This window comes from Numenius arquata, chromosome 6 (assembly GCF_964106895.1).
Source record: "Numenius arquata chromosome 6, bNumArq3.hap1.1, whole genome shotgun sequence".
Taxonomy (NCBI): Eukaryota; Metazoa; Chordata; class Aves; order Charadriiformes; family Scolopacidae; genus Numenius; species Numenius arquata.
In genome coordinates, this window is record NC_133581.1 from 23877546 (window position 1) to 23902782 (window position 25237).

The following is a 25237-nucleotide window of genomic DNA, read 5'->3' on the forward strand; positions in this document are numbered from 1 at the left end:
TCTACTCTGCACTTGGAGAAAAAGAGGGCAGGACATGTGCTAATGTAAGGGATGAGAGATTAAAATCCTTTTATGGGAATCAGTCTCTGGCAAGACTGCAGTAGTGGTTAGTGATCCATTACCACTGCAGCATTCATCTGAATTTCTAAGTAGCTCTGATTAGTCCACATGGTACTACAGAATATTAATGATTCCTGCATTACAAGATAATTATAAAAAATTACAAAAGATCTTTCATATAACAGTACATAAACATACCATGTAAAAGATAACTGAATAAAGGGGTAAAACATGTTGCCAGTCTTGGCTTTCCAGACCCTGGATATGAGCGCCACTTCTCTCTCAACACCTATTTCACACTATGAAATACGGAAAAGAGGGCAGAGGAGAGTTACCTGTAATGTGTTGCTACATTGACAATATTAAATGCTATGCGGCAAGTCTCATTGGCAGAGAAGAGGTAAAGCTTTTCTGCACCACAGCATCAAGCTTCTCCCGGCCACCCCTCTGGACAGGCGTGAGGTATTAAGTGTTCTTGGTCATGTTGAAACATCATCTCCAGTCTTCAAAGGTAGGTGTTAAAAACCTGCTGTCATTCAGCATTTCATCTTGGCTCAGCATTGTCTGAAAAAAATGCAAGATGTGAATGAGTAAGCATGGTGAGTTAGAGGCCTATAGTTGAAGAAACCCCACTGTAATGAGATCACATTCATAACAAGGGGTTAGAGCCACATAGAATTGAAAGGAATTTCTTGAATGCAGCTTTAAATAAACTATTCGCTTGAGAAGATTCTGACAGAGATTTTGTGTGTGGTATGTGATTCAACTATGTTATGTAATTCTTCACTATATCTTGCACAGAGCTTTTTTTTTTTTTTAAATTAGCTGCTCTGGAGTCAGGAATTAAGACAGTGATTTTTTTGTTTTCCATGGACTTTTAGCTCATGTAAATTTTCAAGTCTGTACCTCTTTGCTAGACTTTGCTGTGACTGAGGCATTTGATGGTGGTTACTTGCGAAGTCTAAGGGGATGAATATTTGTCACCGGGTCAAAGAGATAGCAGAGTTCACGAAAACTTAAAATAGGCCTAAATGAAACTTAATTCCTAGTGTGATTTAAAAGCAGGGTGTTTTTTGGACTGTGAATGTGCACCCAGGCTGCAAAGAGGTATTTAACAAGAATAGTGACACAGTTACTCTAACTACCACCAGCAATGACCAAAGTTCACTGAATTCTAGCAGAATACGTTTGTGACTTTCAAACAAGAGCGAGATTAGTACATACCGTGAGATGGCTTATGCCTTGAGAAAGAGCCCCTATTTGCATTACTGTTCCTTCTGAATGTTCCATCTGTAAAAATATTCAGGATCTAGTTCAAATCAGACAGTATAAGCAATTTTATTCACTCTGCATGCATCTTTGGGAGGTACCTGTGCCTGGACAAATGAAGTTGTGGTACTTGTAAAAGCTCTGATTTCTGCACTTTAACAAAATGCCCCCATGTGATAAGGAATGTGAAAATGCATTTAACAATAGGAAGAGTGAATCCTAATTAAGAAGGACTGATTCCATGAAATTTGACCTGTAATTCATACAAGAAAAGAAAAAACTTAACTGATACTATCAGTGAAGAGTAGTATTTTCCTGACGGCGTTACACTTACACGTCTGGTGGTCTTCTTCCACAGGCGAGCAGTAAGAGTCCTTCGTGATACAATCCTACCTATTCCTACATAAAAAGGTTACCAGCTCCCCAGCATTGAGATTTCACTGCATAACACATGCTCAGAAGTCATGCTTAATTGAAAAACCATGCTCCTAGAGAAAAATCCAGGTACAAAAGTAATGCTTGAACAACTACATAGTGTAAGCTGTTGGCTCAAAGTTAATGCATTCACTTGGAACTCTTAACTGTGCAAGTGGACATCCATACTAAATTACAGTCAGGATTTGGTATTGTCCCTACTTAGGAAAAATACTTCATTTTGCTAAGGTGTACATTGAAAAAGACAATGGTTAGACAATAAAACACAAATTAGATGTTAGATGCAGTAAACCATGCCAATGAAAAAAAAAACACTTTCAAAGTTAGTCTTTTCAATTTTGTGACTATTCTCTTATTAGGCTTAAAATGTTTTATCTCACTTAAGGTCACTGGAGATAGGACAGTTCACCCCAGCTGCCTCTCTCTGGCTCTTGTGTGTTGCCAAAGTTCACACAAGCCTCCAGTTTCTCCATTTTTCAGGGTTTACATCCCTTTACACAAGAGCAAAGTTGAAAAAAATTTGATGGTTTTTAGTCTTCATCATTTCTCTGTATGATGTCTAGACACAGTTTCATCCACAAGTTCACTACTACATAACAAAAGTGAATTATTTAAGTATTCATTTATTAATAATCTCGTTCATTACTGATGCATTGTTTTCACAGATACTGTCTAAGCATAACTACTCCCCACTGTACATAATGAAAGAAAAAATTCAGCTGAATCCTTTGATTAATGTCTGTTAAAAATATACAATCCAGTTTTACTTTAATATATAACTTGATAGCTTTGTACAAATTAGTACAAATAAATTTATTACATTAAAACCCACCCACAAAGATAGTGAGAAAAGTAGTGTGCATACTCAGGTTATGAAAGCTAGAAGTACCAAAGTCTTGTGTTTACTGCAACCTCCACCTTAATTGTCAAAATACATCGATCTTCATAGTGTAAAGGTGTTATATTCCTGAAAAAGGGCTTGAAGATGGATGAATTTATTATGATGTTGATTAAAAAAATTACCCTGACACTCTTAGTATAGAACTCTTTCCAGTGTCCATAGCCAATACTTTCTCATTGAGTTCATGCGGATGTAGCAAATATTTTGTTACATGCCAACGTTTGGTTATTTGCAAGCTTTGGAATGCATGGAGAGGATGAGATGAGAATGGCATCAGTCTGTCTGTCCCACCTGATCCAGTTCCCTGTCAGTGAATGGACCAAGTCCTTTGTATCCACCATAGTTTTTCTGAGTACCATTCGCAGCAGCTGGGTTTGTATCCATAGGACAGATGTAGTCTGTTGATTCATCGAATTTCTTTTTTCTTAAGTTTCCAAAATGTGAAAATCCAAGTTTCTTTGGCTAAAATAAGAAGACAACAAGTTTTAAATAAGAAAAATAAGGTTCTCCTTCCAACATTCCAACTCCTCTCGTTTTTTTATTTACTGCTATACCCTAGTCCTTAAAGTATGTAGATTCTGAACTCAATAAATTTGTTTTCTAATTGGGAGTTACAGTTGACTTTTAAATACATTTAGTATTCCTTCTAATTAAAGACAGAAGAGATTGCATGCGTAGTTCAGAAGCTAATGTAAACATACAAATTAAATGGTTTGGTATCTAAAATTAAGGAAAATGTAATACTCCTCCTACAACTGACCTCTCCCTGCCCATGTTTGTCCCTTTTTTTTCTTTATAATACAGAGGAGAGGAAGTTCGAAATATCCCCTTTTTGAAAGCAGTACGTACTCGAACTTTGGCAGTGGTGGTCAGAGGTGTGTATGCTGTTGACTCCATTAGTTCTCTTTTTTCTTGTTGTGCCTCTGGTCCGATTAAAACGTTAAAATTGGTTGTTAGGTGGCGTCGCAGCAGGGTCTTTTGAGGTGGAATATTCAGGAGCATTGCTAGTGTGTCACCATTGAAGCGATGTTCAAGAATCTAGTAGAAAAATGGCATGTTATTTATTTTTTATATGGTTAAATATTTGCAATAGTAAGCCATTACAGTGCTTTGCAGAGGGATTTCTCATTCTTACTAAGCTATCTATCTACATTAGACCTCTTAGAACTCGCTCCCAATACGATACTCGCTAGGGTTTGAATGGGAAATACATGAAAGTAGGCACCATGAAACGCAGAGCATGATCAGACAAATACCTAATTATATTTATCATCAAACATTAAATTTGTTTGAAGAAATCTGTTTTCAGAATTTTCTGCTCTACTTTTACCGCTGTAACTGAGATTATAAAGTCAATCTTAACACATTTTTTTCCTATTTCCTTTTTGCAAAAATTCTATGGCACTAGAATCACAGTATTTCAGAACTCTGACTTTACTGAGCTGCAAATAGTTCTGAAAGTTTTAAATTAAAAAAAAAAAAAAGTCATTCCTGATTGCTGGAAGACTGCTGCAAGTTCAGGACAGTTACTGTGGCTCAGGATTCTATTAAAACCATTCAAAGAAACACTCAGTGATGCCTTATCAAAAAGTAACTTTCCCACAGGATAGTTTGGGGATTTTTTTTTTTAATGTACTGCTGTTAAACACTTATGCACAGCTCAGCTTTGATTATAAAAAATGTTTTAGCAGTTCTTTATTTTAGTTTTCCTTTGTAAAATTAAGATGCATGGACCAGATACAGAGGCTCTTTCAAAGGCCTGTTCGTGCTGTCATATTGCAGATATATTTGTTTCCTCCTGCTTGACATACACCAGATAAAAGATGTTTTATATTACAGTGTCAGTTTTTATTAAATGTGTAGTAAAAGGTATGAATTCTTACAATCAGGCCACCGTGCACTCCGCTTCCTCGAAGGTTTGGTGCGTATTCTGCCAGATCGACTGACCTGAGCCATTCCATCACTCTGTGATTGGACCACTGAACTACTTCAGAAGGCGAAAAGTTATTCTGTTAAAGTACCCAGAAAAGATGATTACAATATAGCCTGCTTTGTCACTGCATGTTCACGATACGTATCCCCAGTTAAGATAAAACTGTTGTTCCTCGTCTTCCTCAAAGAGCAGTATTTTTTCCCCAATTCCAAGGTACTGTTTCTGTTTAAGGCCCCTTTCAGACATCCTCTGGAGATCCTCAGACATCCTGAGGAGATGGCAGGCATAGTCTAGTACAGATGAAACCCCATATACTGCATCAAGTAGTATAACAATAGAGACCTACAGATGCTGGATGTAAAAAAGGGAGCATTCTGAAAAAAAGTACTATTGTGAGACTTTAATACTGAGAGAATAAACTATGCTGACCAGGTAAGGCAAAAACCTTACAGTCTTACAGAGTTAAAAATTAGGACAGGCAAGAAAAAACTTTCAAATTATTCTCTCGAAGTTGAATTAACTTCTTTAAACTAAGCAAATAATTTCTAGAGGGAAGTGTATTCAACTAGTAAGTGGTTCGAGTACTGAAGGAGTAATTAGATTTTTATTATGGGTGCGTACACGTTACATTCCAGAGCTGGAAGGCAGCATAACTACTGCTTTAGAAGCAATATCATTGTACAACTGCTACCTTTCTATGCACTTTGGGTAGAATTCGGGTAATTTGTGCTTGTTTAAATTATTTACTTAAACATCCTTTTACCTCCTCAACTGGTCTCCTGCGTAGACAGTGTGGGTTGAAACCGTTGACATGCAGCACATGAATGGCACATTTAATACTCAGATGATGCAGCTGACTGGTGACTTTCAGAAAGAGAAGATCATTCTGTAAAGGAGAGAGCTTTTTAAGTGGTATAAAATACATACCAAAACAGGTACTTTGCCCAGGAAGACAAATTTTAAGCTTACTATGTATTTTCATATAAACCACAGTAACTATGGTTTCAGTAAACTAAAAGTTTATATTTTAAAGAGGGTTTTTTGGGTGGAAGTCTTAGGGAGTTGTGGTGGTGGTGTTTGGTTTTGGGTTTTTTTTAAACATTGCACCACAGCAAGACCTGGCTAAAAAATGAAGGAGAGGTTGTAGCCTATTAAGTAAAGTCCAGGCTTATGGATAATTTTAAAATAGTTAGACTGTTTCTGATCTGGCAAGATCCCGTTGTGGGTAGGGTCACTGCAGCTAAGGAACACACACCTAACCATGGAAGAGTAGGGACTGTACTATTAACCAAGGCTCCTTACACAGCATAGACGAGGCTGTACTCGCTAACAGTTACATGAGGCGTTTTTTTCAGAGCACAGTTAAAAAAAATAATATTTTATTATTGAGACCTGGGCAGGGAAACTGTAAGAAAATCCAGTGGCTTCTATGTAGTGCGTGGTTTGCTGCTAATGTGGTTGGAGCTGTACAAATTACTGGATTTGCTGCTTATATTTAGTTTATTGAATATTGCTGCTAACGTGGTGTGGAGAACAATACACTCCAGCAGCTGCATGTAAAATAGGTCCTTTTACCTTTCAGCATGGTGTGCTACATGATACTGAAAGAAAGACCTTGCAGAAGTTAGCTATAACATATCCTATGACACATTTTATGTACCTTAGGAATAGTAATCATGCACTAAACAACACAAATGAGTTACTTGTGGCACTACTTCTGTCTTGCAAAAAATCTTTAACTGCTCATGTGCAAAGGAAAATTGGAAAATTCTTCACTCATTCTGAAGTTAAATTTGGTTAAACTGAGGAAAAAGGACTTCAGCTTACCACAGTTAAGTATTGCAACATTCTCCCATCAACTCTGGATTCATGAAATTGGTCTTTGTACTGAGGTAAACCAATATCATCGAGCCATCCTGCAGACAGAAGGAACAGTGGTGTACCCAAATCCCAGTCGGTGAGAATGAAGCCCTTCTTCCCTTCTTACCTGGATTGGCTTCTGCTGAGGCATTCAGGTAGCTCATTCTACCTATTAACCTTTCCAAAGGACAGCTTCTTGCCAGAAGCCTAAAAGCAATTCCTACCAGCTTTGTCCACAACGCCCCTGTGCTGTTTTACACACTGTGTGTGACTGAGCACATACCTTCTGCAGCATAATGTAGCCCTTGCGAGATTGAGCCTCCCCCTTTACTTCCCTGCAATCTGAATGACAGAGTTCCCCTCAGAGGATCATGCTGGATAGCTGTATATTTTGGATGTCAAGAACAACACAAAAATCCTCGTTCTATGGAAAATTTTACTATGTTGAAATTTAGTGCTCTTAAAAAGATGTTTAGTAACTGCTTAAACAAACACATCAGGCAGCCCATCCATAGTGTGTGTGGGAAAGTTTCAAACAATTCCATGAGAGTTCAAACACTTACGTGTCACCCAGATATGATCGAGTTGTGCAGACTTCTCATCTTGTTTTGCATTTATTGATTTAATGGCCAAAACTAATTTCTTCCTGTGCAGTGGATGCTTTATTCCCATTTCCTGCAACAATAACCATTAACGAATAGTTTGCCTTGGCTCTGGCTCTTTTCATCTCATTAGGTATCTACAAACTACCTATTTCAGAAAAGTAGAACTGCCAATTTTTGAAGGGGCTTGGTTGTACAGAATCAACATGGATGGTTGCTTGAGAGAAAGTTACATTATTACCTTTTCCATGTCCTGAGGTGTCGCAGTTAACAGTGTATGGCCTGAAGTCACCCACTGCCGTGCAAAAATGACGTACTGACCGAGACCGAAGTCCTCAAGCCAGTTACAAACTCTTTCAGTGCTCCACTGAGCAAACGGAGCGTTGTAGTCACTGAAAAATACAAAAAATGTTTGAAAAATCTTAAAGGAAAGATTTATGGTTGTTATCAGAAAGCTCATCGTGTGCCACAGGCCCATGTATGGGCTTTGTTGTGTGCCATAATAAAAGCCAACAACCGTTGTCACAGTATACACCGTGATACTAGTGTCCTGTTAATTTGGGGTCCCAGCCACAACTTGTGAACAGCTTGTGGGGAGGGAGGGTGAATAAGAACTTCCCATTTTTTATTTGAAAAGAGGAAAATTGCTGAATCCTCATCGCTTTGCAGATAGTCCCACAGGAAATTTTAAGTTTTCTTCAACAAGTTGAAGTTTTTGACACTCCAACAAACAGCTAGTGCTGCAGCTGCTGGAGTGCAGACAGGTGAGCTACTCAGGATGTATTTTCTACCAGAGAAATTCGTTCCAGTTGTTCTGGAATTCCACACGTAATGAAATATGTTGGGAAAAACGTATTTCACAAGAGGAGGGTTGGCTGTTCAGCACACTTAACGTTACCACATAATGTGCTGTGCAAGGTAAAGAAGGAGCCGTCACCTTTTCTGGCCTTTAGTCTCCTTTGATCTGGCTAACCGAGGTCCAGCTGTTGCGCGGAGGCCACCTCTTCGAAACTCGGCCAATCCCAGATCGTCTGCAGGGAAGTTACCTGACTGAGTTCTTCTTATTCTTTCAAGACAAGAGTGCCAAGATAGTACTATTAGCTTGTGACAGAGAACATTTGTTTCATACGGAAACTATAGTGATAACTAGAAACTGTATTAATCTTCCTGTAAACCCCAAGTATCTAATTCAAGCGGTAGCTGAAGAAGTTCCAGGCAAACACTGTCTAGACCCAACTCATGGGGGGAAAAAAAAAGGCAGCTCTGCAGAGCAGCCATAACCCTTCACCCCAATTAATAATCCACGCTGGAGGCCAGACTCATAAATGTCTGCTGTCCTGAAGCAGATAAAGTGAACGCAGTAAAACTCAGTCCCCCTGCTTTTTGTTTCTTCTGTTTTCTCTCAGTTTTTACCTGATGGCTTCTGTAATGAACAAGTTACTATCATTTAATATTTCATAGCTAATGAAACCGTTGGCATTCTAAATTACCAGCACTGTAAGATGACAGCAGAGCGTCTTATTTCTTCAACAGCGTGATGCTATGAAGACTACCATCCATTTTTCTACACCCATGTGTACATAGAGACACACCCGTACAATCAAATCACAGTGCTGCTTTCTCTCCGTTTCCTGAATTTTACTTTTCTTGCTGCAGATATTGTAGCTTTTGCCGAGAACTGAATTCATTTTCAGCCAAAATACTTTGACAGGGAACTAAAAAAAAAAAATATCTTACTTTCCCCAGATTTTCTTGATCCCTTTTGGACTCTTTCTGCTTTCTGGAGACAATGGAGATTGTGGACCTGAATCCGTTCCTGAAGAAATTGGTGAAAGGTCATCCGAGACTACTGTACCATCCACATTCTCTGTTTCTCCTGGGTTAAGAACAGTAATATAGTCATATTTTATACTAATTATTAATGAAGTTGTTATATTGGAGACTAGTGTTTAAATGCAGAACATAATAAAAAAAGTAAAGACATCTATAGAATTGTTCTTGTATTAAAAACCCCCATGCTCAGAAGGTGAAAAAATAGTAGCTGAACACTTGATACAGAAAATAATAAAACATTGGGTAAAATAGTATTGGTATTTCAGTAATTTGTGCATTATTTGAATTAATTCAAGGTCATCAGACTGAAGCAGACTCTTCAGACTCTTGCCTTGCCTATTCTTAATACCGGAACTATTCCATCAAAATCAGTGGGAATTTTTCTGTTGTCTTCAGTGAAAACAGAATAAAACAAGGAATAAGTATCTTTAAAAAAATCCCATCCAAATGCCATACAGCAAAACCAGTGACTTCACTTCAGTACTGCACTTCAGGAATTCAATCTGGATGGCCCATTAGTATTTCACAGAGAAGAGGAAAAGAGGGAAAAAGGAAAGGGAAAAATCAAGCAGCAAAATTCATGTTAAAGTTGCATCTTGTTTGGATACAGTACCTAGCACTGGTGCACTGACACTCCTGATGCGATCTTCAGTCATCCCAAGAAGCAGAAAGCCAGATGAAGAAGCAAAGAAGATATAAAACACCAGCAAAATAAAGTTACAGAAGAGCAAAGTAGTAAGCTAAGCATTAAAAGCAGAAACTAAAAGAAAAGAAGCAGTTATGGTTGACATGAAAGTCAAGCCCCAAGAATTCCGAATGGGTCATCTTAAAAAGATGGGATGATCATTTAGCTGTTTGTTTTTCCAAACTATTCTTAGACAATTTTAACACATTAAGTGTATACTACAGGGCTCTCTGAAGCCTGCAGAATATCTGAAATGAAGCAATGTCTAAGATTACATCAAATTCCTCTGAAATAGCGAATTGGAGGTGTAATGAGTTTACTGCACATGCAAGAAACAAACCAACATACATAAAAAAATTCTGTTAATTCCATCTACAACCTATTGGAGCAGCTTTTAGGACCACGAGGGCCTTAAATTTTTTTTTAGAACACCAAACAAAAAAACTCCATCACTTTTAAAGTGTAGGAACACTTCAAAATCAGACGGGATACTCTTGAGCTCAGCTCCCAAGCTCTGCAGTCCTTGGCAAATACGTGGTTCTGTGCCTCACTGTAATGCTTTTTGTTAAATTCATACTTAAGATGTCACTGAAAAGAAATTATTACAGGCTTCCACATATGGCTACGGTTGTGGAATAACAATATGCTTGTATTTTCAAAATCCATCATGTTTTCCTGCACCTAGCAAGTTAATTTTCACTTGTGGGTCCCCACACGCTACAGCAACCAACCATGCTACTACTAGGAATTTTGCCTGAAATGTGCATGTTAGTGCTAGTTATACTGTAAGCTTTCACACACTACAATGCAGTGGGATGGCAAGGGATGGGTTGGTTTGTTTTAATACACCAATCTAGTGTACATTTTTAAAAAGTATTGATGATGTACTTGGCTATGCATTTTTGTTTGCTTGCTTGTTTTTTGAGAAACCAGATCAGCAAGCTCAGGGGAGCATTGGAAGCGTGTATGGAAAAAATACTGCTTATTCATATTGTCAGTATACCTGCATCTCTTATGCATAAATTTCCAGTTTTTAGCTACAGATTTGTTGACTTTCAGAATGCTCTCCCCACAATCTTCAAAACAGTGTCTCTTCATTACTTATTCTGCCAGCAAATTATATCATCAAGTGCAACAGAAAAGAACACTCTAACTTAAAGCCATCCTTTACTCTCCCGTGAGCTAACGTGGAATATTTTTGGTACATTGTTGAAAAAAAGAAGTAGAACTTTCCCTAACTGAATCATGTGAACATCGTAGTCCATTGTGTTTGCATAGCAGACTATATACCACATGATGTCCCAATCCCTCAAACAGTTTGCTTTTTTCCTTTCTGTATAACCCTCTCAGAGGCATGGATACATACTTAGGCCCAGGATACTGTTGTCCTCAGTGTCGTTCATTCCACTGCCATCCGGCAAATTATATGTTCCCTGCTCTCCATTCTGTAAGGGTCGAGGCAGCTTTCCTGGCAAGGTTTGATATTTGCTGCCTTTCACAAGTGGCTTACTCTGTTTGTTGTTTTTTTTAAAAGAGGGAAAAAGAAAATAAATAATCAAATCACTCATAGCATTTGCAATGCAGTACACAATATTTTCAAAGTTGAGAAGAAGTATTTGAAGTTCAGAGTTCACAATGACACCACCCCCTCCATGTTCCTTCTTACATATAATTCAATTTAAATCCAATAGTCAGCTGGCAAAATTTTCTAGCTAAGACACAGCCTTCTCTTCCCATATCAGCCCCTCCCACTTCAACCAGACTCTGTGTTACATTCAAATATAATATATGTTGAGTATTACCTGGTTTTGTCATAAGAATTTTTCTAGCTGTCTCCCTTTCCTCTAGGACACTGGCACTATATAATAATTTAGTCCTTCCAAGCTCAACTTTGATAGTGCCAGAAACGCTTTTAGTTACTTCTCAGCTCATTCTTTGCTCTGTCAATTTGTTCCCCTATTTTTCACCAGACTGACTGTGTTTCTGCCTCACAATTGTATCTCGCCGGGATTTAAGCCAACAATATTTGTGTAACTCAAATTTTGTCAAACGTATTTGATCCATCACCATTAATAACAGTAAAAGAATCAACAATGGAGTTAGGGTACTGAAATTTTAACTTTTGTAAGAATTAAGATCTCTTTGTATAGATAATGTTACAAATGCAAGGTTTAAAAAAAAAAAAAAAGGTAAACATATAGTTGCAATTCTGTTATAGAACCTAAGCACAAGGTATACTTTTGACATAAGCTGGGGGAAAAAAAAAAGCACAGACTGAGCGGTATTTTAGGGCTGGTCTGAATGGCTACTGATTCTGCAATTTTTGTCCACGTCAGGCTAAAGTAAGAACCTAACATGCTTGCCAGCAGCTGTGGCACATACACAGTGTCACTAGTGTCAGTGACTTAATGCTGGAAGGACCTTCCTCCAGCATCAGAGCTCACAAGAGGTGGTCCTCAGAGTCTCAGGATACTGTATTGAAAGGGAACTGCTATGTAGGCTTTGCTAAAAGGAGAGTATCTCTTAATTTTCCCCGCATTCAATTTTTCAGTGATCAACTACTTGGGGATCTTGCTCCTTGTAAAAGGGTAGATTAGAACTTGCATATAAATCAGATAGTTTTGAACCTAAAAAGATACTTTTCTAGCAAAAGTATGTGGTTCACAGAGGTACTTCTCTACAGTTTTGGAAAGAGCATGTTGAGACTTCTTCAATACTGAATCCAAATGAGAAAATGAAGGAGCCATTACTCTCGACAAAAATGTGTATCCCCAACTGTCAAAACTACAGGAATATAGGGGCTTTTCCAGAGAAGCGATGAACCTGCAACTCCAATTGCCGTGAGAGTGGTGTACATTCAATGGGTGTTTTGGAATAAACTCATATTGGTGAATGTTTCAGTATCAGAAAGGAGGTTATATAAGAAAATGTACTGAAAATACACGAAACAATGTATTGAGTATACAGAAGCATATAGTATGCTCCTATGTAGCAACCCCAACCTAACAAAATTGTTTTAAAACATTTAAAACATTGTCTGTGATAGGATGATAATGAAATATTTAATGAGATGGCCACTGGTTTATCTATTCATATTTCAAGGCCTAGAGAGATCTTTGTGATAATATAACTGCAGCCCAGACTCCTCAGTTCCTCAACCTCTGCTCCTGGTTTGGCAACTGCAGGAGTGCATCCTGACTTGTACCAAAAATTATATGAGTAGAGAAATTGCTTATTACATTAGCACTGTATTTTCTGAGTTTGACTGACTTCAGCTTCTAACCTCACATAAAAGCTTTTATATATATATGTAAAAAAAAATTCCCTCTCAAATCCTTACCCTCGTTCTCATAGTTTGTCAGTACTTGAACTATGCAAACATTTTAAAAAGAAAATGAATATAAAATGAAAACACAGCCATACTATCACAGCACATCACAACAGACAAAAGGTTAAGAGAGTTTACAGTTAATATACCTCTTGTTCTACAACAGGTTGTACTGGTTTTCCATCTACATACTACGGAGTTGCAGGGAGGGTAATTTCAAAGTTTTATGGAAAAAAAGCAACAGACAAATGTTAGTATTAACATACGTACACAGAACATCAATTGTAATCTTATTACTATAGCGGTGCTACTTAATGCATTGACAATATATTACAAGGTCTGTTATCTCTTCATTTCATGTCAATAAAATATTTAATACTAAATGCGTGCGTTCAAATCACTCTACAAAATTCAGGCCCTGTTTAGGTTCTGTTGTGATCAAAGGAATTTTTCTATTTTCAGGCTTCTGGGGTGGGTCCCTTTAGACTTACACTAAGCTGGGAATTAAACAGCTGTTTAACAGTTAAACAATACGAAAACCACTGACTTAAAAAAAGAACAGACAAAATACTGTGTATCCAGCTGAAACGATAAAGAGCTGTGATAGAAATGAAGTGATAAAAATACCAGCAAGGCTAGGGCAGAGACACCAGTGTGTTTTATTTTACTATTATTATTGCTGGACGTAATTGGAATTCGAGTTTTGTGCAAAGTAGAATAGTTCCAGTAAACAGTGCGGCTAGCACAGGTTGTCTTGGAATTTATGCAAGCAGCAAAGTCTTGTCATGCTGAGTCAGCAAAACAAGTTTTCCTGGCCTTAATTTTGGTTGTAACTAATTCATATTTAGCCACTCACTCATATGCATAGGGAGGCCTCATTTATTTCACTAAGAAGCCTCATGCCTAAATTACGGCATACAATTTAAATGCCTTTCTGAACAGGGGTCTGGCTTGCTACAATTCTCTCATATCCTTGGTTAGTATCTTGGTCCTCTGTGGATTCTGATCTAACACATAGAGCAGATTTACAGCCTAAACGTATATAGTGTAGGTACAGCCTTATCACATCGTATCACAGAGACAAATTAAGTTTTTGAATTTAAGACAGGAAAATAAAAGTTATGAAAAGAAAACACACCTTCATAAATTCCACATGGAATGAAATGTTAGTTCTGAATTGATACCACAGTTAAATGAGAGCAACGCAAGTTTCAAACATTCTATTTAGTCACTGTCCTCTTCAGAGACTTAAGAAAAAATTAAGAGAATTTGAAGAACTGGAACAATCATATTCCTAGTATCTGTTTTAAATCATAATACTGGATGTGCATAATCTAGTATTAAGCCCAATTTGAGTATAGAAAGTGTCAGTAACAGTCTCACAAAGCAGAATTACAAGTGCAGAAAAGATTCAGTGTACATAATGACAAAACAAGCCACTGGACCGTAACGTAATGAGACTTTGTAAATTGGAAAGTCTTCATTCTGGAATAGAGTAAAGTCTTTAAAATAGTAACAGTGCTCCTGCTGTTTTAACTGAGGCAGCATCACTACCATCTTTAGGCATGCTGTTTATAAACCTAAGTTAGGGAGCAACACTCATATCTACAGGCAAACACTCAAAAAGGAATCCGATGTGGAAACACCAGCCCCACTATTTAATTACTTTCAGGATTTGCTGCCTTAACATTTTTAGTGATTTGCAAGTCAAAATTGTTTTCAAAACACGTACCTATAAACAAAATAATACTGCAGTTCAACAAAATGACCCCTCATTAACATTATTCATTGTATTTCTCTTAAATTTCTCTTTCACCTGAAAAGCTGAATTTGAGGATGTGTACATATGGGTGTGTCAACTAGTTTGTTTATTCTAAGCTTGGCAATGGCATAAAAAAAGAACCTAAACTCTTTCATCATTAGGGCTTTTTTCCCCAGATACAACGTTAGTGGTGGTTAGGGTTACTATATGTGAAACAAAAAGATTATTTATATGTGAACTTTACCTTTTATTCATGATATTAAACGCCAGAAATTGCGACAACAAATAAACCAACCTTTTCCAGGGCTTCACTCTGCAAGTCTTCTAAACTACTTGACTTTTTTTTCTGTGGTACCCTGAAAATGACAGGAAAAAAAAGCAACTGTTAATACAACATAGTATGTTTGCCTATGCTGCAACAGTATGATATGACAGCTGTATGTATCACATATCTGCATATAACATAATTCAGAATTAAAAGATTAATTTCTTTTGTTATATTTTTAGCATAAAACTCGTAACATTTGGAGCTGCAATAGATAAATTCAGAAACAGCAACAAGACATCCTTTGATTACCAGTGAAAGGCAACAAGGTGCAATGTGCTGTTTTAAACCTTCTATCTATAGATAACTTTTTAGAAACTCTTAACAAACAAAAGTAGACAGTAATAACTCTCTGTAAACAATGTGCAACATTAAGGGCTTTCAAAAAGATTTTTTCAATGGAAAATGGAAGAATTATAAAAAAAAAATTTTGGCTATATGTTTTACATTTCAAGTGAAGTTACTTATTCTTACCTATTTGCGATATCCAAAGATTCTTCTTGTGGAGAGATTAAATTACTTGAAGATACTGGAATGCTTCCACTTCAAATCGGAATAAAATACACTGTTATAAGTACTACAGTACATATATCTTCTGATATATAAAAGTGCAAATTTACTCCTGTAATTTAAACCTCATACAACTACATATTGCAAACTCCTGTGGCAAACACCGCGCTCACAACTACCCAAAAGTTCTTGCAAAGCCAAGGCAAGATGATGCTAACAGTTAAACAGATTAAATAATAAAGACTTAGGGCAATCCACATGAAAAACAAGAAACAAAGTCCTTGCCTGATTTCCATAGCTTTGTGTGGCACTGGAGAGAGCACAGCTGGTGACAATTCTCCTGAAGAGGCCTAGGTAAAACATAAAAAAGATTTTCAAGCCCGTAATTCTAGTGTCTGATTTTGAATCTATAGTGCCCAGACCAGGAGGCAGAAAAATTCAGCCAGGGCCAAACCCTCATCTGCATTACTTTAGCTACTACAGGGAAACCAATACTACAAACAAATCATATATTACAGCAGAACTTGCTTCTAAAACATCTTTAATAAGTACCTCTGTTTTAAATATTTCTCCTTGAGGATTATTCAGAAGATTCCACTTCCTTAAAGTTGTCTCAAGTTCCTCTTCACCGCCACCAGAGATGGAAGAGCCTGCAAGCATTAAAAATTAGAAGTAGAAAGGGAGAGAAACAGGCCAAAAAAACCCCCATTTAGGACCGTATCAGACAGTGTAATACTTCAGTCTCTAAATTCCCCTTCAGTCTTCATCTGATGCACGCAGTTTACCAGCCTCTCCGCTCCCCACCCCTCCTCTGGGCTCTGACTTACAAGCAGCTGATCTGTATTAGAGCAACAGATTTGCCGCTTCTCGTTGTATGCTGTGCTCTGTTGTGAAGCAGCCGAGCTGCTTATCAGGCAGCTTCTGAACAACCCTTAATTCATAGTTTGACGTTTTGAGGCAAGTTCAAGTTGGTACCATTTTCTCACTCAGTGTATCGCTTTATAGGTGGCATCCATGTTTGACATCATCTATATTGTAACACAGTGCCCAATCCTGAGTTCAAGGATGAACACGGCAAACATGCTCCAGGTTTCTCTGGATAGCCCAGATCTAAACAAATACTTAAATACTCCAAATTTATTATTTAGTAGGATTTTTATTCCTAAATTATCAAAGCTGCAATACTAAATCAGGGTGTGAATATTTAATGCGCAGCAAGCTTCTGGAGTATTCTGGATAAGAAATTTTTTCTGGAGATATCCTGCGCACAGGGCTGCAGACAGGGTATGGAAGGGCTGCTATGCCACGATGGAGAAATTTAGACTGACCTTTAAGCTCATTAGTAATTCCTAATTTACGTGATAGAGGCACAGCAGCTCTAGGCAGTTATGTAAAACCACCAAATCTTATGGTTAAGCCTTGGCACTATTGAAGAGAGATCACATGAGCTTGGTTATCAGCCATTCATTATTGAGCCGTTCGGTCTCCAAGACAAACCTGACACTGCCCATTGGCCCTTCATGATATGAAATGAATCTTATGCTGCGGTTCCTGGTACACACCCCTTCAGTTAGCAAAAATTCCTAAAACGTAAAGAGCTACCTATAGTCAAGTTCAGGCCAGCTCCTTTACATTTTACCTGGCTCTCAGTGGCTGTTTCAAGCAGCTGCCCTACTTTAATCCAAAACAGATTTTGGTTTTTAAATGTATGTGCTACCTACGGTGAAGAGTCAGTCATCTTTTGTCAACATGTTTTGTAGCTTGCCTTAAGCCGAAGTAAGAAATGTTTACAATATATTGTGTTTCTCTCAAGTAACTATTTGAAACAGTTATCAGAGACAGGAGATTTCAACCCATTGATTCTACCAAAAGCTTTTAAGCAGGGATTACACTTCAAAGGGAACCTTTAAAATCCACCTCTAGAAATAAAAAAAATAAATAATCAGCAAGATATTTCTTGGCAACCTAAACATGAGACTCCCACAAACAGACATGAGGTAACAAGCTCATAAGGCTTTGATAATCTTGTAGCCATCACAGTACACACCTCAGAATGGACAATCTCAGTATACGCTCTAGTTCTAACACAGGTTTTGGTTTTGTTTATTATGCTGAGCATCACTGTTTGTTTTTTTTATTTACACTGTACCAAAGTACTGGTATACATTAGCACCATCATACTCCCTGCAGTACCAACTCAATAACCCAGAGCATCACGGCGTGTTCCTTGCTCAAGCACACGTGTCCTCCAAAAGCCATGTCCCACAGGGGGATGGTGCACTCAAATATGTACGTACAACCAGGATGTGGCCAAGGCACCTGTGGGGGCACCTACTGTTGAGAGCACCTACTCTCAGGGTACCAGCGGTTTAGCTATCTTGGGTGTTAACATCAAATATGTCTCCAAAAACTACAATCACACCTTTAGATTTCATTTCAGAACACTTTCAAGTGAGAGTACTTTTTCTTTGTTTGTTTTTGAAATGAGCATTCAGAGAAAGATTTTGCTGCCTCTTGTTCGCTACTCTTGTGTGTTAAATACAAGTTTCCGTTCTGCCGTACAAGACCTGAAAATACCGTGTTTGTTAATGTGATGATGTTATGTTGAACAAAACTGTCCTTTCAGAAGGTCAAGTTTCCCAGACTATAGTTAGAACTGAAAACTAAGGTGGCAACTTAAAATGAGATTCTCCTAAAACCCACTCCACTTCCTGCAGCATCACTGATAAACGGGACAAAGATTTTTCCCTGGATTTTTAAGTTAAATATATAATATTGTGTGCACCAAAGCAACCATGGGTTTTCAGTTGTTGCCTCCAAACCAGAACTTGCCTAGTCAGCTGTCAGGATTTTTCCTAGTGGAAGGGAAGGGCAACAGAATTTATTATGTTCATTGCAACTCTTTTTAGCAAAAAAGAAAAAAAGTCCTCCTCACAATATCAAATTGCACCTGAGATCAACTTCCCTTTCATGAATTCTGTATAAAAAACACGACATAAAAGGAAAACATTGTGTCATCAACGCTAGCTAGCTGGCTGGCTGGCAGCTGATCACTACTGCTATTCCCAAATTGAACTATGGTGTAGGAAAGCTGAATATAGAATGTACTTATTTAATTGATGTTCATCATCCACTAAAGTCTCCTGATATCATTTTACACTGTGAACACCAGTTACTCATACCATAATGGTCAAAGGAAACACCATACAAACACCACCTATCTGTATACTTTATTCATCTCCCACAGATGAATTAATTTAAATCAAACTGAATGTCATTTTCATTTTGAATAATAGATTCTTGAGAGGGATATAATGCAATTTAGTAAGAATACTGTAAGCTCAAGCCTTTAGCTAATCTGAATGAACTTTCCTAGTTGCCTCTATGTCAACAAATTCTATGTCTGCACGAGTATCCTGCTGTCCTCTCCCCCCTTTTCACCCTTCTTGCTATACTTCCTTTTGGCCTGGCCTCTACAGCCCATGTACTGAGGGGATGGCACCAACAGCAGTGAAAAAGGAAGTATGATGCTTTGGCCATAAAGGACGTATGTCATAGGCCTGCACTGTGAAAGAGACTTACAGGAGTCCCATCAGCAAGGAGGAACTGGACCGCATGAAGATGCTAATAAAACCATGGCCCCAGCTGTCCACCCAGCCACAGCTACATGGACGTAGGAGCTCTGCAGCCAAAGCTCCTGCCCCATTGCAGCGTACAGCAAAGTGGTTTAAGGAAAGCAGTTGTGGACTTCAGATTGCCTTGGCATATAAGAAGGTAAACCGCAGTGCTTCAGACCCAGCTGATGAGCGGTTCACAAAGCTGCACCACCGGGGCAGTAATCTCATCAGTCATCCTTCCTTATCAATCAGAATTCTTAATGACACCATCTAAAACAACGTACAGCACCAAAACTAGGCTCCAAGGAGGGATTTACTAACTGATATAGAACAAATTTTAGGTTATGACTTATGGAGTCAAGCATAAGATTCAGTCACAGAAGTCCTGCTGAATAGTAATGTTGTAACTAACTCTCCACACAGATTTGACCCTATTTTTTGTACTGCCTACAGCCCAGGAAACAAAAAGGAAATCTCCACAAACTACAGGCAATAACACACAAGCCTTGTCAAGAAATACGGTGGCTCGCTCTCTATCTGAAAAAGTTTATATTTACTCTCATGGCACTCCAACATGATACAAATATATGCATAATGAAATATATATTACTATACACATATATTTAAAAGGACAAAAAATAGCAGTTGTAGTGCATGCAGTTTTTAAAGGACCTGATATCAGGAAATTATTCACAAGACATTTTACCGTGAGCTGCAATCATTATCTCTTTGACTCTCCTGTACTGGCTGAGCAATAGTGTTAACTCCTCTATTCGACGGTCCTGTGAAAAGCATTAAATGAAATGATATTTTAACTTCTACATTTTCAACCTGCAGAAATAGTGTATTACACGTTCATTTCTGTGACTTCGGCCTGGTCTTTTTCCAGAAAAAAAGGATCAGGTACTACTCACATACCTTACAAAGAACGTTCCTTGCCTTTTATTTGCCATTGTACATAATATCCGCTGGACAGTGTAAAATTACGGATATAAGGAAATGAGAAGAGTTTGACATTACTAGTAAATTAGTTATTTACAGAAGCATAATTTGGAAATCTGCTTTCACTTCTAAGAGTTAAGAGAATATTCTGCCGTTGAACCTCAATTGCCTGAAGTGGGCAGTGTTTGTTTTTTGTTAGCATGGTACCTGTAATCATAAAGTAAATCATGTTTATGTTTTGTCTAGTTTAACAATCTAGTCATGTTCTTTAATCCTCTCTTGTAGGATATGTTCTGTTCTGCATTCCCACATGTAAACTTACTCCACTTTTGAACACACCTTTTTGAACTTAGGCAGTCAAACCTGTACGGAACCAAAGAAATGAGGTCTCATGAATGTCTCGTGCATTATCCCACTCCACGCTTTCTCCAACACCTAACACTTTCTTATGATGTACAGAAAGCATCTTGATTCATGTATTCAGGGAGTGCACTTGCCTTTTGCACAGACACAGCATAGCAATGGGTAGTAATAATAATTTAATTGATTGGATCTGTCATTTCTCTCATTTCTACAGATGATACTGCGCTCCTGATGATAATCACGGAATTGTCAGAGTTGGAAGGGACCTCTAGAGATCATCTAGTCCAACTCCCCTGCTAAAGCAGAATTAACTAGAGCACATTACTCAGGACTGCATCAAGGCGGGATTTGAAAATCTCCAGAGAAGGGGACTCCACACGCTCCCTGGGGAGCCTGTTCCAGGGCTCTGTCACCCTCACCGTAAAGAAGTTTTTCCTCATATTTGAATGGAACTTCCTATGTTCCAGCTTGTGCCCATTGCCCCTCGTCCTATCGCTGGAAACCACTGAAAAGAGTCCGGCTCCATCCTCCTTTATCCTTTTTATCCTCTACCTCCTTAGGTACTTGTAAACATAGATAAGGTCTCCCCTCAGCCTTCTCTTCTACAGGCTAAAGAGTACCAGCTCTTTGAGCCTTTCCTCATAAGGATGACTCTCTCCAGTAGTTCCCTGTCTCAATAATAAATTCTCAATAATAAATTCTTGCTATCTGTCACTAACTGTGCAGTCTTGCAATCTGCAGTCTTACAGTTTGTTCTGTTTCTTTGACGCCAGTTCTAAACCATTCCTGTGCAATAATCTTGCCCAGTGCTATGACTACAGAGCACTGAATACAAATGTAAGAAGCTATGGGTCAACCATCAGTCCACTAGTTTAAAGACTACAGTTTCCAAGAAAATAACCCTCCTTTCCCTGTGAGTGTATCCAGATATTAGGACATAAGCAACAATGTTTTGTGTTCCATTCAAATGCAAAAATCCTATGTGGACTTGGAATAACTCTGGCAAGAGATAATATTGTCTTTTATTTTCCAGATCTAATTTTGGCTTTTCAAGTTTTTAAAGAACAAAAGGTTGTTATGAGGCACATTAATGTTCTTCAGAATTAACATTGTGCTGTCCAGATTCTCCACGTACCAAAGGAATTTTTTAGGGACGTATATTATTGTCAATTTGATTGTACATGAGTGTGTCACCGTAAAGTAAAATCCTGTAGCCCGGTTTATTATCCCAAAAACAAGAATTAGTATTTCCTCCAGAATTAATTCCCCTACCCTCCCTCCAAAAATAAGGAACAATTTATGTAGTAAGTCAATGGCATCTGATAGTGGAGATTCAGCATCCTCCAAGACTGAGCCCGAAACCCTGCACTTGAACTGTCCAATTGACAAGCAAAGAACATACAGGCAATAAGAGACAAAACCAATATTTACCATTTTAATAGGTTTAATTTCTCTACTCCTCTACTTTAGTACTCTTCTTATATTTATTTTTCTCACCCTTGTCTCTTTAAATTCTAGTCTCTTTCTCCCAGAATATGAGTCCAATACATAAGCCACTTTAACTTTATTTTAATATCACTATCTAAACTGGAGATATCAACGCACTTCAGATTAGTTTGGAAGATGAAGAACTGCCAGAGATGACTAAACCTTAGTGATCTTTTCAATAGCAGAAAACAGGAGATTCTGCTCATTACAGCCTTGGCTTTCTATTCCCCTCTGGAATTTAATGAGCTTCCCAAGTCCTGCAGCCAGGTTAGCAAGGTCAGCCACGCCTTCTATTTAAAAATCAACGTTCTGTCACAATCTCATGGGATAATTCAAAACTCAGGGCAATACCACGCTTACAGAAAGTGAGTCATTCAGATCATCACAGAGAACCAAAACCATCATTTCACTCTTACTATGTAGAACAAGGATTATTTTCTCACCTTTTCTTCATTTGCAGCCAATAATGATTCCATTCCTATCTTCAACCGTTGAACTTCTTGATCTAGGAATATTTTTAAAATGTTTAAGGAAAATACACTTGCTATATTTAGTATAAACAATATATGTTTTGTGATACTCTCCTTGTGTTCTTATGAGTAAGCAAAACCATGTCAGTGGCATGGCAAATGCACTGTTAAATTACATTTAACTTCGAGGTTTTCAAAAGCTGAACTATTAAAAGCCTTGCACAACACAAACATGCTGGTTTTGCTATAAAAGGCTACATAATATTACTGTATACTCTAAAATTCAAGTAATAAAAAAATTTTTTTTGAAGTTTATTTTGCAAAAGATGAGAGTGTGTTTCCTGTTACATACATTTAAGATAATAATTTTAAGTATGATTGAAAATTAATTATATTCCATCTGGCAAAAATATTCGCCAGCTTATGAGAAGTAGCTCAAGGACATTCATGAAACTTGGAAATGAAAAAGAACAAAAACTAGTTTGATATGAGGAAAACTTGTAATATTTTTTTTTCTTTAGAACATTTCAGAATAACTGAGTTAAAATTTGCATCAAGAGCTAATACAGAATTGCCTCACACAATTTAGTGTTAAAAGATAGAAGTTATTCAGGAATATATTAATCAAAATCAATTAAAAACACACTCTCTGAAAATTTATGTGGTTGTTAATCACGTCATCCTAACTTTTTTGAACCAAATCTTTCATTTCTTCTCTACACGCTATTCCTAGCAAGTCCTCCAGTACCAGCCTATAATAACTGAAGTCTAGATGATGGAGACAGAACCTGAAATAGTTTATCTGCTGTAAATGCCACTCAAGGAATTCATGCTTTGACATTAAAACAGACCCGCTTGTTTCACAAAAAACTATAAATATCAGATGTGGCCGGCATGAAGTGAGAGAGAAGAAAGAAAATCAAGACTGTTAAAGAGCATCTTAAAAAAAAAGTTTTACAACAAAATGTTGAACATACGATGTCATACCCAGACTACTGGCAAAAACTGTAATAGTTTTTCTTGTAGTTATTCTAAAAAATACACACCTTGTAATGATTAAGTTTTAAAATATGTAAATGAACTCTGCAACATTTCTCTTGCAAAAGAGAACACTTAGTAACACCAGACATGCACAGACACAGCCAAATCAAAAACTAAAGCCAGCAGGCAGTGGGCAAGCAATTGGAAGATTCTTAAAAAGCCATTAAAAATCACAGTCCTGCTAATTTCTTTTTATAAATATTAGGCTTCAAAAAGAACTGGTGTCAAGGTATTTTTAAGCACATTAAAGCAAACTTTACTTACAATATTTATAACAACATCAAGTATGGAAACATTTTTATTCAGACTTTAATTTTAAATTTAGTGCACTGATTAAAAAAAAAAAGTCTTAAATCCTTCCCCTCCAAGGAAGGAGGCTTTCAATTAAAGTCATCTTTCCAGATATTATATGGATTTTATGTACATACAAATAAAAAGAGGTAAAGGTTAAGTTTTGGCTCTGTTAACCTTGACAATATCCTTTTGAAGTCCAACTGTCTGATTTGTGAACCTCTGATTTATTTTTTTTCTGAAGTGAAATCTTACTAAACAGGGCAATTAGTTGTCTGCTTGCTGCAAGCAATGAAAGCAGTGTCTCATGTATATTACAATTACACAGCCAAATCTAAACAAACATTGAATTATTCCTGCAGAATGCGTTTGAGTTATAATTTGTGTGAAAGGAACAGTGAGATAAAGCCAAAAGTGAATTGCAAGGCTTACGTTTTTCTTTTAGCCTTCTCCTATAAACTTCCTCTACGATGGTAAAAGGTGAGAGTCAAATAGAGTATGTAGAAAAAGCACATATTAGATAAATTTTGCAATTTAATTAGAATATGCATTCTAGCATACTACGGGTACATTGACATTATTTTCCAACTTTATTTGAGAAGACTGCCTAAAAATCTGATAAGTAAGTAGGTTTTTTGCAGAAGAATTACTACTGCTGCATACTGTTGCCATTCAAATATAATCTAAGTGGTTTACTTAAATGTAGCCTAAAGAATCTGTACAGGGTTTGATTCTTCTCCCACTGGAATCAAGGACAGTTTCACCCATCCCCATCTTCAGCATGAACAGGAACAGACACACTACCAGAAACCGAAAGTTGTTGAGGTCTTGATTTATTGTCGTACCACTAGCTTTCCCTTAAAATATCAGAAATTATTAGGGAATCTCATAGAAAATACAACATTCTATTAGTAGAAGAGTTCCTCTACAAAACACTGCTGTTAGACGAACTTTTTTTCTAGTTAGACATGCAGTTCTCTACATGCACAAGCTCTGAGGCTGAGTGAAACCAGCACGAAGTATATGTTAAGTCACTCATTTGGAATAAACAACAGTTAAAATACAGTCTTCTAGACAAGAAACATCTGCATTAATTCCTGTCAGGAGATTCTTGGTAAGCCCCAAGAAGGAGGTAGCACAGCACCTGAAAAGTCACATCTCAACCAGGGCACTCTTTGGAAGCATTAGTTAACACCCACAAAGGAAGTTAGTGCAGCTGAGCTGATGCACTGCTGTCAACTACACACAAACCCTCCTGCATGGATAAGTGTCAGTATTATAAAAGAAAAAGGTCACTACTATTGTGTTGTTCACAGCCCAGCAATTGACAGAAGCTCCAGGGAGTCAATATTTCAAAGAATTGTGACATGACTGGTGGAGACCAAAGGCTAAACAAATTGGTTTATTTGCCATTGACCTGTATCAACAGCATAGATTCAAATCAGAAACCTGCACTATCATAAAATCATAGAACAGCCCAGGTTGGAAAGGACTTTGAAAGACCATCTGATCCCACCTTTAC

The 25237-nt window shown here is 37.5% G+C and overlaps 1 protein-coding gene across 1 annotated transcript in view; it reads right to left on the reverse strand.

Annotated features, from left to right (window-relative positions):
• Positions 1-552: 552 nt before the first annotated feature.
• Positions 553-25237, reverse strand: part of PPFIBP2 (PPFIA binding protein 2) — an 89428-nt gene continuing 64743 nt past the window's right edge. The window contains exons 8-26 of the mRNA XM_074149202.1: positions 22357-22418; positions 19827-19902; positions 16056-16153; positions 15789-15853; positions 15468-15536; positions 14964-15024; positions 10945-11089; positions 9507-9539; positions 8798-8936; positions 7998-8126; positions 7302-7452; positions 7022-7133; positions 6426-6514; positions 5362-5484; positions 4549-4674; positions 3515-3703; positions 2957-3127; positions 1285-1350; positions 553-624 (exon numbers count right to left, since the gene is read on the reverse strand). Coding sequence (XP_074005303.1) covers positions 553-624; positions 1285-1350; positions 2957-3127; positions 3515-3703; positions 4549-4674; positions 5362-5484; positions 6426-6514; positions 7022-7133; positions 7302-7452; positions 7998-8126; positions 8798-8936; positions 9507-9539; positions 10945-11089; positions 14964-15024; positions 15468-15536; positions 15789-15853; positions 16056-16153; positions 19827-19902; positions 22357-22418 — 1976 coding nt within the window. The remainder of the gene's footprint in view (positions 625-1284; positions 1351-2956; positions 3128-3514; positions 3704-4548; positions 4675-5361; positions 5485-6425; positions 6515-7021; positions 7134-7301; positions 7453-7997; positions 8127-8797; positions 8937-9506; positions 9540-10944; positions 11090-14963; positions 15025-15467; positions 15537-15788; positions 15854-16055; positions 16154-19826; positions 19903-22356; positions 22419-25237) is intronic.